This window comes from Thunnus maccoyii, chromosome 16, assembly GCF_910596095.1.
Source record: "Thunnus maccoyii chromosome 16, fThuMac1.1, whole genome shotgun sequence".
Taxonomy (NCBI): domain Eukaryota; kingdom Metazoa; phylum Chordata; class Actinopteri; order Scombriformes; family Scombridae; genus Thunnus; species Thunnus maccoyii.
In genome coordinates, this window is record NC_056548.1 from 28335632 (window position 1) to 28353138 (window position 17507).

The following is a 17507-nucleotide window of genomic DNA, read 5'->3' on the forward strand; positions in this document are numbered from 1 at the left end:
ATCCACATTTTTTGATTGTTCAGCACAAAGAATCATCTAGAGGACCACTGAGCATCGAGAATGTCTGCACAGGTCTATTTAAATATTTAACTCATTCAATCATTACTGACATAAATGTGATGATTAATAGTGACATTGATTTCAGCTGATATCAGCTGGCCCTACTTACAGGTTTAGCGTTTTTCTACCATAAACAAATGTGGAGGTCAAATAATAAAATGACATTTTTGTAAAAATGACTTAAAAAGTTTCAAGATGTGATTTCAACAATTTGAGCTCCTCAGGTTGGGCTTTTCAAACATGTGGCCGCCCCAAGATCAAACAGCTAGCTTTAGCGTTTAGTACGACCTTCAACTGAGCCATAAAGTGTTGGTTATTACAGGCTGCAGTGGATTCATGGTTTTCCATTCCATTGATTTAGTCTCTCTCAGGATTTTAAGGTGCAGTGCAACATTTTGGAAAATACACCTGTTTGCTGTAGAAACCACAGTCAGATATGTTGAATATGACTAAGTTCTGCATCCAGTGCAGATCTAGCCTCACTTAGCACAAAGAAAACATCAAATTATTCCAAATCTGGGTATGAGTTTTCATTCTTGATCATGAAAATAGTAGTTTGACAAGGTCTACTTACTAGCTTTTTCTGGAGCTTTCACTCACATCTTCATGAGTGGACTTTCTCAGTTGCCTAGGATACCTGAACTCCAGGTCAAAGTGACTGAGCAGGACTCAGTCTCATGTATCAAGAAGGTGGAGAACAGGAGTCTAAAGACAGATTCCAGCAAAGAGCATTTCAATTGTATTTTTATTACATCAGAATATAAACAGTAGTTAAATACACAGCCTCTTGAATAATATGAAGCATTTCTACTCCTTTTCAAAACTTTAATAAAATAGACTTGCATAATTTTACAAAAAAAAAGCTCTCTTTATCTGTGCATTTTCATAATCAATACCTCTATCTGACAGCAGACATGTCTGTATAACATGAAGTCAGACAATTTGACAGGATTCCTATCCACACATTCTGTATCTGCAGGACCAGCTGTAGGCTACTCAAGAGATTCAAGTCACTTCATATGTTGCATAAAGTATCAATGGACACAATAATGTACAGTTTGAGCCAGGCATTGCATAGGTTTCCAAAGGGACACATGCATAATAGAAGACAGTAGAGCAGTGCAATAAGAGGCAGTACCATGGAGTCTAATTTCTGATACAGTATATAACGCAGCATCAACACGCATGACAGGACTATGACTACAGCTTACACTGAACTTATAAGTGTTATATAACTGTTATACAGGACATTGGCCACAAGTGGTTAATAAAGTTACATTGTGAATTCATACATGTGGTTATGGCACCGAGTACAGCTGATTAACTGGATGGTTTAAATAACGCTTCAAGGCCATGATAACTGTATGCCTTCAATAGCATGTGGTACACTTGCTACATGTAGCATATTTACACAAAATAAGTGCCGTACAAATAAGACCATCAACACTACTGAAAGTATTTGTCTCACAGCAGTGTGTTGATAATAACCATCTCTCCCATAAACCTGGTTGATTATGTCATGTTCAAGATCAGGAGGTGGACCCCGGTTTTAATAAATAAAGCAGGATTATCATTTAACGATTACCCAAACCTGCTTGACATCGTGAACCACAGGGTTAATGGTGATGTTTTAGACACCTGCCAGCCAACCGGGAACAAGCATTCTTGTAGTATGGCATGACTTGGCACTACAGACCAGCAAATAGCAGAGAGAGAGAGAGCACCAATGATCGTACGCTTTACAGCATGATGTCAGGCTGTCCACACAGACCGAGGCTGTGTAGTGAAAGCAGCATGTTAGCAGAGCAGCAGCAGCAGCAGCAGCTTCATTCCTCCATCTGTGTCTACACAGGATGTGTTCAGGCACAGTGTTGAGTGTAAACACACAATCACTGTAGTTATGTTCATGAAAGAGAAGAAAATAGACTTGAAGTGTTTGAGTTGTGGGTATGCACATAAGGTTCCATCAGACTTGTGTAGAGATGAATAACTCAAAAACACAGCTGTGTAGACACGCTGTGATGGAGGAAGAAACATTTCATGCTTTGCTCAGTGCAGGATTGATGGAGGAAGTGGAGGAGACTGTGGAAGCAATTTAACAGATAGCAATTTGCAGATACTTAGCACTAGTTTTCAGCCGTTTTACAACAACAGTAAGCTGTTGTTAATTAAAAGGGACGTTATGGGTGCATTGCAATGCTGCTTTTCCACAAATAATAAGAGCATGGCTTTTTCCTTTTCTGTGCAGAAATAAAAACAACACCCTCCTCAGGCCATAAAACAATCCAAAACTTTCCTCAGGTAGCAAATAAAAACAGTGTGGAGCCTGTTGGAGGCTGCCAGTCATCTTGGCAGTGGTGTCTTATTTCTTTATGGGAGTTATACTTTTACATCTGAACTGACATGATGATTTACTGATGCTAAATCTAACATTTTAAAAGTTAAAGAGTCTTCACCTGTGCTCGTTCATCCCCAAACAAAAGCTGAGTTGAACATTAAATTCATGCTCATCTACTTGTGGAGTTGCAGCAAACAAACCCTTTTGTTTCATAAAGAGATGGTAATAGGTTAACTTGATTTGGTTGCTGTTGCTACGGCAACATGTTAAGTCAATAGAACACACAAACCCAGGGAAAGAGATGTGAGGGTGTGTGGAGGTGTTTGTGTTTTTTGGGGTGTGCGGGTGGTGTAAAGAGAGAGAGAGAGAGAGAGAGAGAGAGAGAGAGAGAACGCAGGATTAAAAAGCAGTTATGAGTTATTTTGGGCTCGCACAAAAAAAAGGCGTTTGGCCAAACTTAGCATTGGTTTTCAAGTTTTACAGCTTGGCATCAGGAGCGCACTGCAGTCCAATAACACGTCAGGGGCCACGTTTGACGGCTTTCTGACTGTTTTCACTAGTGGTTCTGAGTGTGAACAAGACCAATCATGGTGCTCCAGCCAAAATAGCACCTTCATATAAGAAAAGCAGCTGGAACTGTTCTCATGAGATGATTGTACAGTTAAAAACAGGTACACAGACAGAAGAAAGGCAAACTGCTTTAACTATACCGACACACGAGTAGACTGACAGTACGAGCATCATCGACAGTCACAGATTACTGTAGCTGTCATGACATCAGTGCTGACAGGATAAAAATAAAGATATAAAAACTCTCTCAACTAAAAAGGGTTTTTGGTGCTTCAAAGTACATTCTGCAAATATTGAACAAATATTGAAATTATCCCTCTCAATTATAATTCAGAGCAGTACTGTGTCAAACTATTTAAGTAGGGACACACACACACACACACCAGTTCATTGGACAGTTATCAGAAAACGGCATCAACATCGTGTACTTCTGATTCTTCATGTGTGATGCTTGGACTAAACTGTTACTGAACCCGTCGTCTCCACAGTGTGAGCAACATGATCAATGACTGTCCTACAACTATAATTTGAAAAACTACAATGCCTAAAACAAGGAGGGATTGATGCTTTACAATAAGTCAGTAGAGATTTGAATGTTAATTCTTGTTGGGAGGTAGAGCCCATAGTTTGTATTCTCACAGGTTGTGTCTCTGGGATGGAGTGTGGGCTGTTTTGTTTGCATAAAGCTTTCAGCCTGGTTTGGGTTAGGGTTCTTTTCAAACTCTATTTATTAAAAAATGTCTCTTTCTCTCTGTGACTGTGCCATTTGTCTGTGTTCTTTTATGTGGAACACGCTGTTTTTCTAAAGTCTGAATCCACAGCAGAGAGCTGAAGGTAAAAACCCAAAGTTCAGGGTTCTGTTTCAGAAATAAGAAAACCTTCTTCAAAATTACATCAACATTTGTTACACATATTACTAAAAAATCTAGCTTTGGATCATGAACTTGCTCAACAGTATGCTGTGCAGTTCATTCCATTTATGTAGACAGGATGGTCAAACACTTCTAACATCTGTTCATACCAGTGATAACATTTAATGTATAATATAAAATTATCTAAAAGACCTCTATTTAATTTTTACATTTTTTTGTAACTGGTTTTGAGTTTGTCTAATTATACTGAGAAAACTGAAGACCAAGAGCAACAGGACTGATTCTTTGTGGCTGTGATTGGGCTTTTGTCAGTCCTATCTGGCAACACTGACTGGAGCTCACAGTCTACATTCATAGCAGGGTCAAAAACACTGTACACTGTTAGGGATTTAATGCTGTGTGCTTGCCAGCTATGTTGACACATTAATTCAAAGTACATTTATCAAGGTCAACATTGTGACAAGGAAAATACAAGATTTCTCTGTTCAGGTCTTTGTGACGAGAACGAGAGAGAGATAGTGTCTGCAGTTATAGTCAGAGCAGAAGGATTAGCATTAGCTAGGTTGCTCTCAGTATCAACACACAGTAACAGTCCTGGTTGATTTTATAATACTAACAACACACAAGTTAATTTCTTGATTGTAAAATCTTAAAAGATTAAAACATAATTTATAATGTATAGCTGCACTTTGTGGTTCTTTGCAAACAATCTATTTCCCTTTGCTACATATGATTAGCACAACGTTAGCTAAAGAGTGTATGTTGCTACTCTGGTTTTGCTAATACAGACTACTGAACATCTTGGAAGATACGACTGGAGTGGAACAGAAATGCAGTGTTAGCTTCTGTATCACGTCCAGTCCTGCTGCTGTAGTCTTTGGTTTGGATGTTCCATGTTTGTATCCATGGACCTCCACTGACTTTGGCTGAGTTTCATCTTATTTGCTGTCTGGCGGATACCGTGTCTCATTCCATTTATGGTGCGATATAAATCAAACAACCAGCAGTGAGGATGAATTCCAGTCAACTAATATGGACTTTGAGCTTTGAGTATTCTCACTAAGCCAGAGGTATTAACCAGGTTTCAATTTGTGTCTCAAGTTTTACATATAGTTCGTGTTTAATCCTACCAAATGGAATTTAGGTCTAACTATGACAGTCAGAGGAGCTGTACAGAGTTGGGAAGAGCTCAGGTGTTTCATGTTATCATTTTTTCATACCAAATTATTCTGTATAAACAAGAAATTTTTTCTTGTATCAAAAAACCTGTTGTTACATAACACCATTATATCTTTTTAATACAAAAAAAAGCGTACTCATTATAACATAAGAGGGTATGTTGTTAAACAAAAAACTTGTTAAAATGAGTAAAAGAAAAATCAAGTCAAAGCCTAAGGAGACACTGTGGTAGGATGTTTTGTACAGTACTTAAAAATTCTTAGAATGAGCATGGGATTTGTAGTCCAACTGGAGTTTTATTAATCCTTCATGATAGGTAGTCTGACGTATAGTTTATAGATCATGATATTGAAGTTGCCAAAAAGCATGGGATGTTCTGAGGGGGTTGATATTTGATGGTGTAGTCCAGAATGTGGGGAAGGAGCAGGGAAATGTGGGATTTGATGTTTGCAGATGTGTGTGCTATTCTAGGTTGTGGTACATCATGATAGAGATGATACTAAAGCAGGACAAAATGCCATTCACTGCTGTTATTAGCAAAGCTATTAAATAGTGAGATGGGTAGTTCTTAAATTAAGTATAAACTTTGTGGTAAAGGAACACTGATGAGTTTGAAGTCACACAGCCTTTAGATTGAACTGAGAGTTGTGTGATCCTGTTTGTAATATGCTACAGTCACACGTGATGGTCCAGGGGAAGGGGAATGTGACATCTTACGTAGTCCAGTTAACATTTCTTATAATGGAGCATAAGCCATGGTCCGTTATAGACATAACAAGTAGCTGTAGGGAGTGAGATCAGATGTTACTGTATCTTGTGCCGTCCACAGGAGGTTTCCTATGTGGGTGGTGGTCCGTCGTAGCGGAGCATGATGTTGAAAGATCGGGCGAAGTTGTTGGAGAGGGAGCAGCTGCTGCTCTCGTCCATGAGGGGCAGCAGGAAGGCCAGCAGGAGCAGAGCCAGGAGAAGGAGCCACAGAGGAAGAGCCAGCCGACACACCCGCTGCAGCAACCCAGGCTTCTGCAACATCAGCAGCAACACACATTAACACACATACATATAATGTGATGTATTTAGCATCAATAAATGTCAGGGATGAACAGTGTCAGAAAATCCTCTGTCCTACGGAGTGCAACCCATTTCTTTACTTGACAACCATGTTTTTAACCATGCTAGCAGCATGGCTCTGGGAATGGCAATGTTGGTTGCTCCACCACAACATGCTAACATGGAAAACATACCTGCTAAACACCAGCATGTTAGTGTTATCATTGTGAGCACATTAGAATGCTGATGTCAGCATTTCGCTCAAAGTACAGCCTCACAGAGCTGCTAGCATGGCTGTAGACTCTTAGGCTGCATTCACACCAAATCCAGCAATCAGGCACTACAGCATAGGGGGGCTGCAATGGTGGGGGCATGTTGTTTAAGATACCAGTGAGACAATGAAATATGATCCATGAAGTTAAGTTGGAGTTAAAGATTAATGCATTTAAGGACTTCATCAGAAGCCAAAACACCACGCAGTGGTTTGTAAAACTCACAGAAAGAATTTTACAGCATTGGAAAATTATCACAGCGGCAACTGCTTTGTCCTTCGTCACGAGGTGAAGAGCTGTATACGGCTTCACGTTACAAAGTAATCCACCAAGAGTGTGTGTGTGCTTGTATGTGATTGGCCAACGCAGCGTGATGTTGGGTTGTGTTTGGCAAAAGTTGAGTCCAGTTTAACTTCTTGCTGGACAGCAGCTGTGGTTTTTTGCTAAACCTATAACAGTCCCCAGTCCTGCAGCGTAAATGCATTGCCCCATTCAAATGAATGGGAGGGCTGCAGTTTTGCATGCATTGCTGGATTTGGTCTGAATGCAGCCCTAGAGTTATACTGACCTTTTTCAAGGTGTTAAATAGTTATATTGCATTGGTTCTGATTTACCAAAGGACTGCACTGAGGTTCTGCACAGATACAATGGAGGAAAAGGAACAGCACTGAAACACTGTGTGTTTGGGCTCATGCAATGTGTATTAAGGTGTTCTGTTTAGAGGTGCAAAATATGAGGATGGAAATTCATACAAATATCTGCTGTGCCTGATTTATCACCACAGACTGACCACTGCAACAGGAAACTGTCTGAAATTTATAACCCGTGAAAGAAGGTGTAAGATCCGTGGCACTGTTTTATGAGAGGCACCTTGAGAGATGATTCATACTTATTTCACACCTAACATCATAATATCACACTTACACCAATATAAACTCTGACTCAAGCACTACTGTAACCTCTTACATGCACAATCATACTCTCTCACACACATTATTGTCTGGGCCATAAATCACACTCACTTGGACACGCAGCAGTGCTTTCTTAAAAAACACTATCATACTCTCACACATACACCATAATACTTTCTATAGTAGTGTATGCAAGATATGTTAGTGGTGTGAAGAAGAAAGAATGATATTGTTTGCATGACAGAAACTGTTGTCTACGTGAGAGAGTTTAGTATTGTGTGTAAGTGAGAGACAATGGTGTGTGTGTGTGAATGAGTATAATAAATTGTGCGTGAGTCACACATAGATTCTCTATGTTAGACTAAATGAGTGTGACTCAGAAGGAATGGCAAGGGTAAGGGATCATAATTGAGTGTTTAAGAAATTATGATGTGAGAAGGAAGTGTACTGTGTGAAAGGCTATAATTCAACAGGAAGTTAGTATGATCAAACAGGAAGACAGTTTAAATCCTCATTCCTTGATTGGCTTACAAGCCTAAAATAAAGCCTGTACCTTCTCAGAGCACTGCTAGTAAATTGAAGCTATGTGGGGGCATTCAAATCAAGCAGCAGCACTTTGTAAGAACAGTAGCAAAGTAGTCATGATTGATTTTTCCACTTATTTACCTTCTTTTTCGAGGTTGTTTTGTTTGTGGAGGTAAATGGTAATGAGGAGAACATTACTATTTTTTCACTTGTACAATGAGGTGACAGTGAAGGAAGCTTAGGTGCACTGGAGGCACTGTATGTATATTTTGGTTCCATCATAAATTCAGATGACAACTCAAGATCAGTGGAAATGACAAAGGGATATGTTTACTACTGCCAACAATCAGAAGTGGACATCCTGTTTGCCCTCAGTACAATATATTACATGAACAAATGACCTTGGCAAAGAATAGCTGTATGCTTTGGAATCAGCAGGACATTGTACTGGCACAGACTGGACCACTGACCTCTACAGCTATGTCTGATGAGGCCTTGACTGACATTGTTAGTGGGATTCTTCAAACCTCTCCATATTGCAGGAGAAAGGTGTGTGCTATGAAGCCTTCCATCATGCAACATCAGAATACAGTGTTGGTGAGATGTTGTCTGCAACAGCTTGATCCAACTGGTCTTTTGTAAGTGACTTTGTTCACACATTTCTCCTTCTACTCTTAAGCCACTGAATGCAGTTGACTGTCTTGGATTTTATTGCACATTGTAAAGCTGACACTCTGCATTAGGATTTGTATCATTAAGCTGACAGGCCTTTTAGAAATGTATTGCACTGTACTGTATTTATCCACAGAGCTCCCTGTCTCTCTCTGCTCTACTGGCTTCTAAATGTACTATTGACATGACATCTGCCGCTCTGCATCTTGTAAATAAAACTCAGAAGAATACAAGGCAACTGTGTTCTTGCTTTTTTAATGATCTTAAAGGATAAGTCTGGTGATTTTCTATTAATCCCATGAACAGACCAAGCCGACAATGAATTAATCTACTAAGAAGATCCGTTGTTGTCAAAAAACACTTATCAATGAGCCCCACTGTTGCACTGGGTGACATGTTCCTTCATCACCAACGACACACACACACACTCTAGTTTATTTTGACTCAATCCCACACACACACACCATCCTGCTGCCACAAATCCTCACTAAAACACCAAATGTGGATTAATCCGCCGCTGTAAATACTCCCCAAGAAATGGACTATTTCCTCCTGTTCGAGTAACACTTGCTAAAAACTACGATGACCAGGTGTTTTAGGAAATTACATTTTATTGTGAGCTGTTTTTAAAGATTTATATCTTCAGTAGGAACCAGTGGGCTTGGAGCTGAGAGACACAGACAGGGTAGAAAGTATCTTCTAACACATTGGTCTGTTTATAGGATTTGTTGACAATAAGAAAAGTATAAAATATCAGCAGAATTAGCCTTTAAGATAATGCTTTACATGCATAATGCATGCCACTGTTTTTAAGGATGTCTATGTGTGCAGCTACTGCTGTGTGGAAACAGGACAAATGTTGAAAAAAATGACTTTGTTCCTTGTCAACAAACAGATATAGAGTGAGAAACCCTGGTAACTGTAGGAAATGTGAAGATGAAAGCTCACCCACGCAGTTAACAACATCATGTACCACAGCAAACTGAGCTGAGGCCTGTACACTCTTCCTCATTTCTCTTAGCCTTGTTATTCTGTTCATCTTTCACCTTCTGAACACTGCGTCAGGCTGCCTCACTGGAAATTATTTTATGTAAAATAGTCAGTCAGTTGCTTGCAAAGATAAAATTCTGAGGCCCAGCATCAGATACAGGTAGATCCAGCAACAGATGGGAAAATCTTTCAGGGAGTTTGTGTAGGATTGTTTGGTGAATAGAATTTGCTAAAATTCACTATACTGATACACTGTGGTGCTAATATAGGGTAACTACTATAGTACCTTTATACACATGAGCCCTGAAACACCATGTCATGGTAGAATAGTACATTAAAATAACAGTTCTGATAGTAGATTATTAATAATAGTGATCACAAAAAACAAGACTGTCCTCTCAAGAAAAATGACAACAGGTTGTAATGTCAGTCGCCCCCAAAACAACATAGTTATGTTTGAGTGACAGATGCCATCTAGCTGCTGTAGTAATTATGATGCAGAGCAGTGGTGCAGTTTAGGTGACAAATATAAAAGTTGACAAATTTCTTCATTCAGAGGAGGAGAGATGGATGGAGGCATTAACCCCACAGTGGACTTTACCACAGGAGACCACTGAAGTGTTAATCTAGATACTAGAGCTAAGATGATCAGCTGATTACTAGATGACAGAAAACTGATCAATTTACTGGTGCCAGCTCGTCAAGTGCACAAATTTGATGCTTTTCTTTTTCATACAGTACGATGTAGTAATGTCAATATCTTTGGGCTTTGAACAGTTGGTCAATTCTCATTGGTTTCATTAATATGCAAACAGAACAGTAAAAAACATCGTTTGTGGTTTTCAGGAGGAGTTATGTGCCGGAACTATTTCTTAACCAACACTACTTTATCCTCCCATCTGTACTCTGCAGTGTTTCCACAAGTTGCCAGATACAGTCTGACTACAGGTTTTAGTGTAGGTCTCAAACCTGGAAACCTCACTGGCTGTTAACAAGAAGTAGTTCCAGCACATAACTCTCACTAAAAGCACAAACTGTTGTTTTTAACAAACAATACAACATGTGAATTCATAAACTTAAACTTTGGACAGAGCCAGGGTAGCTGTTTCTTCCTGCTTCTAGTCTTTATGCTAAGCTAGGCTAACTGCATCCTGACTCCAGAACAGACATGAGTGAGATTGATATCCATCTACTCATCTCACTCTCAGAAAGAAAGAATCAAAAGTAAAGTATTACTTTACTTTTGTAAAAGACTTGCACCTTTGACTTTTAATGAAAGAACCTGATATTTTCCAACTCAGTTATTTCTCATGTCTATTCAAGCTTCAGAAGTGCTTCGGCTGCCAGTCACCCAACATCGCCTATGCAGAAAATTAACCAGACCTTTACTTTGTTGGAAAGGTCCACGAATGCCCAAAACCGTTTTCCCCACTTCGGCAAGGCATTCATGAGTACTACTTCTACTATAATTACCATATATAATTAAGCTTTTGTGCTGTCAATCTTATAAAAGTACAAATCAGTTAAGCAAAAATCATCTGTATCATTTCAAAGATGGAAAAGGGAGAGCTACAATGGCAATTTAAAAAAAAATTACATTACATACAGTTATATAAAATCATGATTGAAAACTACAGTATATGGCCAATTATGTTCACATAGTTTTGAATTTTTATCTTTATAAACATTCGCAGGTGTTTAACCTATGACACAACAGTCTGAAATGGTTTTAAACTGAGTTGATTCATGTCAGCTGATTCAGTTTTAGAGTTTAGTTTCTTTTAAAGTTTCCCCAGTGATATTTGCATGAGTATTCCATATAAGTGTAAAGAACTTGATGAATCTTGCAGACAACCTGTAACTATGTCAGACAGGCTTCAATGAAGACATCAATCATTTCCTGCAGCTTCAGGTCTCTATATGTGTCACTCAGTAAACACCAAACCCTTTCTATTTGTAGCCATCTTAATGACGGCCTTGCCTTGCCGCAGGGAGGAAAACAGTAGCTGCAGGAAAGAAACATGAATACAACTGAAATCCAAACCTAACAATGTGTTCAGATACTTCATGGGAGTGAACCTGTTTGCTCTGCTGTGGACAGAGAGAGACAGAGACAGACAGAGTGTGTTGGACTGTGTGTGTGTGTGTGTGTAAAGGTTAATGATTGATGGAAGAGGAAGTGAAACTAGCTAATCACACCTTCACATGACAAACATCCACAGGGCAAAGGTAGGGGTGTGTTTTCTAGAGTCAGCTCTCAGTATGGCTTGAACTTTGAATCAGTGAGTACAATTTATAGAGAGACATAACCATTATTTAAGATGCTGGTCATTACCACTGCAGAATTTAAGATACTTTCTTCTTTTCCTAACTATTAGGAATTAAATATATTTCCAATTAATACATTTCCATTTTAAATATATCCCACTCTCCTTATCTGGAAGCTTCCTGGCTCCAAACGGAAAAGAGGGCGTTGACCAGAAGCTGGAACTGTGGGCTTCTAACTGGCTCCAATGAAACCAACAGGTGATGTGACACCTCTGAGTGGGACACAACCAAACTTGTTGCTTGGATTGCCATAGCAACAAACAAGAAGGGTCTACAGTCAAGCTTAATACATTTTACTTGTAAGAACCAGGTCTAGTGATGAGTTATATGACAGGAGATACACCAATAAGTTCATGTGTGAGCTTTTTTTATCCATTGTTTATTCTTTTATTTTGTTAATAGTGCAAATAAAGACTCTGATAACGCGAACAGTGCATTAATTAGTCATTGAGACAGGTGAGTATTTTTTTAATGTGAGTAACCAAGAGTGAGAGCATGTAAAAGAAAAAGCGAAAGCGATAAACAGGGCAGATAAACTAGCCTGATTCTAATTACATGGAAACCAACTATAGCAAAACAGACAACTGTTGATTGTTAATCAAGAGCTGACAAGCAGCACAAAGACGCCTGTCACTCCAGAGTGAATAGATTTAAAAGACTCAAAGAATTAGAAAGACCTGAGAGTTTTTCCAGCGCCCCAGTTCTTCTCTTAAAGACATAAGTAGCTGCTACATGGGTGTTTTAGAAAAGAAAAAGAATGACGTGACTCAACAACCCATCTAGTCAATAAAACAATCAGCCCCCTCCCCTAAAAATAAAAGCTGATGAAAGAAAGCAGTAGCAGAACCCTCAGCCTGTAAAGACTGTGTGAAAAGAGTTAGGAATGTTTGGAGGGCTGTTTCAGCTGGGGCATCGGAAGGGTCAACAGGGCGGCCGAGGGGGGGTGGCACTCTTTAATCTGCACACCACCCACTGCTTACTAAATGAATGGTGGGTTGAGGGGGGTTGGTTTGATACGCTTGACTTGATGCCAGTCCTGGGTGGTCAGGTCAGGTCTTTAGCTCTCTACAGCCCAAAGACATTTTGAGTTTTATCAGGTAATTTTCTCTAACTGATCCTCCACTATACATCAACTATATATGTTATGTATCTAGTACCTTTACAATATTTAAAATACTGTGTGTTTAGGATAAGCAGTGATAGATATTCAACCTATGATACCGCTCAGATATGTTTGATTGTCAGTTGATTTCTGGTAGGTGCAGTGCAAAAAGACCACAGCAATAAGCTCTTAACATCACAGATCAAATGAAAAACCAAATACATTAGAGCAATGAGGATCACTAAGAAATAGTTCTACTTTTAAATAGTTTGCTAGCATTGTTGAGAATAAATGTACACTTGACCTCTACATCGTTAAACATTAGGTGCTTTACAGCACTATCATACAGGAAGCAGCAAACACCTGCCTAACAAATGGAGTAAATAAGCATGATCACAACTTTGACTTCCACTAGCTCTGTACACTAACTCACACACTCAACTGTGGGATTCATTTTGTTTACATGCAACTATAAATGTATTGTTTCCATGCAAGGCTTTGTCTGTATGAGTGTATTTAAATACAATGAATGTGAAAGTTTTGTAACTATTTTATATTTTCCAATGCTTTGTCATTGAAAACAAGGGAATAATCAAGGTTATCCTAATCTCATTAATGAGAAATATATGTAGTAATAACTATTTAAGCCATATTTGAGCTGTTCAATTACGATAACTCTGTTTTTAAAAACTTAAATAGTTTGATGTTACCTTTTGGACCTTTGTTGCGACAGGTGGCTCCTCCTGTTTGGCTGGGACTCTCTGCCAAGAGACAAAAGATGTCAGTTGATACACTATGTTGACTGTGTTCCACAACTCAACAAGCCTTACACAAACTATTCACTGGTATGTTGGAGCAGTGAGTTTGTGCAACACTCAAGAGACATTTTCACCACTCTAAATTCAGTGCAGCCCCTATACTGACTCACTGAGAAGCACACTGTTATACTGACGGGTGGCTCCTCCTGTGATGCTGTTCTTCAACCTCTTACCAGGCATCCCCATTTTTGTGCACAAGCCTTAAAATAATGTACCCAAAATAAGAAGGTTATGTTTGTTTTAATTGGGCTTCATAAACCCCGGCGAACACTGTGGAAGTAGCTTTTAACTTTGTAATGATTGAGTCTACTGAACAACAAACTAACTGTACACTTAGTTTTCCCTCTCACTGTGCAAGTTGGAGCCTAAATGATGTTACACTGCCACCCTGTGGTGAAAAATCAACAGTGCACTTAAGAGGGAACCCCATGACAGTAGATCACAATGAAAACACAGCAGTTAAAAGGTACCCTGTGGAGTTCCTGACCTCTAGTAGCACTATGGAGCAATGTTTCAAAGAGTTTTTTTTTCCTGTAATCAGTGTTTACATGCAAACACCTGTCCCAAGGACCCAAACTCATGAATGCATAATTAACCACTATAATATCTTCATTAGTCTACCATCAATAAAGGCAAAAATATTCATTAAAATATACTAATTTGGGAGCGACATGGTAGCCGAACGGTTACAGTGCATACCATATAACTGCAACGTCCCTGGTTTGACTCTGCCTGGGGACTTTTGTTGCATGTCATGCCCCTCTCTCCCCCCATTGTTTCCTGGCTGCTTTTCCACTGTCAGCTGTCAATTAAAAGGCGAAAGGCTCTTGTGGTTGGACCGGAGTGAACGTACACATTCAATCACACTAACAATGCCCAAACACAAGAAAATATTGTATATCCCTACATCTGATCTGGATCCATTTGCACTTTGATCCAGACTTTTAGAAACCATTGTTTCTAAGTATACAGACAAAACCAAATGAAACATATTTGTCTTTACATTTATGTTTTGACATCATTTGAAATTTAAAAGATTTAAGGACAGGTTGACTAAACATCACTCAGACACCAAAGACATAGTCAGACAAACACAACAGCTCATATACACACAAGCCTGAATAAACCAATTTACAGCAAAGACAGTGTGCACATTTGAGACAAAATCTTAAGAAACTATAGTGAACTTTATGGTTTTGGTGTTGACTACAATAGCAATAAATGAAGCTGGGCTCCAGGCTGCCAGGTTTCTCTTGAACAGAGCCTTAGATTACTCTATAATCCCATTTAGGATTATTGCATGCATAAACCAAAAGCCTTAAAAAAAGAATATTCTGTGAATATGTGGATTTTAATGCAAGCAGGACTGACTCTACAATGACAGGGGGTCAGCTCTCTCTGGTGGCAGTCCACTCACCTTGACACTGAGTCTGGCCCTGATGTCTCCCACATCCTTCAGCTTGGATTTATAGAGCATCCAGCGGTAGCGAAGTTCCTCCAGACCCACATCTTCTGCTGGTCCAGATCCAGCCTCACTGCCCTGACTCTCTTGGAGCAAAAGCTGGAACTGCTCTTGACCCCAGGTCACTCCAGCCCTCAGACCCTGCACCAGGACACAGCAGAGAGCTTTACCTATACTGCGCTAAAACAGGAAGTTCCTGGTGTCTGTTTTTTCAAGTTCAGAAGAAACAAGCAGCATCAGGTGCAAAACAATTTAAATTTTTAACCACAAGATGTCAGTGGTGCAGTGCTTTTCAGCTTGATGTTAAGTTATTCTCAAGTCAGTTTATGCATAACAAGGCTAAAACATAACATTTAGTGAAAAAAACTTCACATCTGAAAATACTGACTGTTTGGAAGTTCAGAAAGCCAAAACACAGAATATTAATAACCTTGAATGCATTATCTTAGTCAAAGATAGTAAAGTATTGCTTGATTCTCCAGTCCTGCAGCAGTTTATTCACTACAGGAGCCACCAATGACTTGGGGCTTGTCATGACTTGAAGTTCTAAGAACCCTGTGAGGCTTTGATACAAGCTTCATGTGTTTCCCCTGTATGTTATAAACTGGGATGTTTTGGATAAACACCATTAAAAAGTAACAGGAATGACTGTGGCATTGTATATGCTGTTCAGGAGGTGAGTGATGTAAGCGGTTGTAAGAAAGACAAATATTGATTTTTTTTTAAACATTTACACTGAATTAAGGACACTGCTGGGCTCAGTGGCCCAAAACAGCATTCAGCACTTCAATTGGTTCCACGGTGCACATCCTTTATTTTTCCCATCCCATTTTTTCCCTACACAGATTGGCTGTGTGTTGTATCCCCGTTTCTTCTGCCTCCAGCTCCTCTGACATCTTGGTATATAAACAAGTATTCTCCACTGTTCTTCATTTTTAAAAGAAAAGGTTGTCCTGCAGATAAAGCCGGAAAATGGTGGTTTCTGTTGTTGTGCTTATAGTTGTCCTTAATGTGATGTCATACATGCTAGACCAATCACAATTGACAGTGATGCCACCATGTAGAAGGAATTTTTTAATTAGCACCACCTACTGAGCAGTGCCCGAGTTTAGTTCAGGAACTCATCCCCAAAGTTGATGGATACCAGTGGAAATAAAAGCAGAGACAGTGGACACACATTATGTTATGTTCTACTAAGTTCCTGCAGTAGATCCAGTAGGTCTGTCTTGCTTTTGGTTTATCCCAGCACAGGTTCAGTTATTTTTAAACAGCATAAAAATACCAATAATGGCTTGCTTCTAAAATTTCAGTTTAGTTCATTTCGCAAAAAAAAAAACTTAAGATCCATTTTCAGAAAGAGTCACCACATCTCTGAAGTGTTACATACGTTGCTTTGGGCAGGATTTACCAGTGCATGGATTATACCGTTCTCTACTCTCTCATCTATTCATATGTTTAAACATATGGTTCCTTATCACTGCCTGACATATGGATGCATTTTTGCACACCAACATATAAGTGGAACTGTAACATGTTAACACAGACAATAATAACATCCTCATAGCAACACTGTAAGCGAATGTTAAGTCTCTGCATACTGTTTTATTATACTAACAACACAAGTGATCATCCATTGAGCTGTCTGTAAAATGGGATCCATGGTACTATTTCTGACCTCATTAATCACTTTAAGTGCACTTCCACTTAACAAGAACTCAGGAAATTCAATTTCTGTGCTCTTTCCATCTAATTAACATGACATCACTGTTCGTGATGTTAACTCTGATATCAGCTTTTACTTTTGTTAAAGTTACCTTATTGTTGAGTGAAATCTGCACTTTCAACTGCTTAACCACACAGTGATTACGAACACTGCCAGCTCTAGGCTTACTTGGTCACGTCAGGGTACATTTCAATGTGCACAATAATGCCGTTAATGCTGCTGCAATGAGAAAGCCATTGTCTGGCTGCTTATATGATATATACACTAACTCTGCAGTAATCCTGCCAACACAACAGAATTTATTTGGATTATCCAGAGGAAATTGACTTTGTAGATTATCTTTAAGTAAAAAAAACAGATATACTCCTAATGATCTTCCTGTATAAACTTGAGTTTGCACAGACGGTCGCCGTTTGATTCCTGAGTGTTGGAAGATTTGAATAATGAATGAGCCGAACTTAAATGCTCAAAGTGCAGTTTGTAAAATTAGATTACAGATGCAACACGTATTGCTACTGCTGTTTGATGGCTACAGGGATTTAAAAGAAAAGACTTTACACCTCTGACAAATAGTTCAGTCAGAGACATTTACCTCAAGGAATGACCATTCACAGCAAATGTTTATACAGTTAGACTTG

At 39.1% G+C, this 17507-nt stretch overlaps 1 protein-coding gene across 1 annotated transcript in view; it reads right to left on the reverse strand.

Annotated features, from left to right (window-relative positions):
* Positions 1-786: 786 nt before the first annotated feature.
* The window catches only part of syne3 (spectrin repeat containing, nuclear envelope family member 3), a 53437-nt gene continuing 36716 nt past the window's right edge, over positions 787-17507 (reverse strand). Inside the window, exons 16-18 of the mRNA XM_042388216.1 lie at positions 15102-15287; positions 13577-13627; positions 787-6039 (exon numbers count right to left, since the gene is read on the reverse strand). Of these exons, the coding sequence (XP_042244150.1) occupies positions 5857-6039; positions 13577-13627; positions 15102-15287 (420 nt within the window). The 3' untranslated portion in view covers positions 787-5856. The remainder of the gene's footprint in view (positions 6040-13576; positions 13628-15101; positions 15288-17507) is intronic.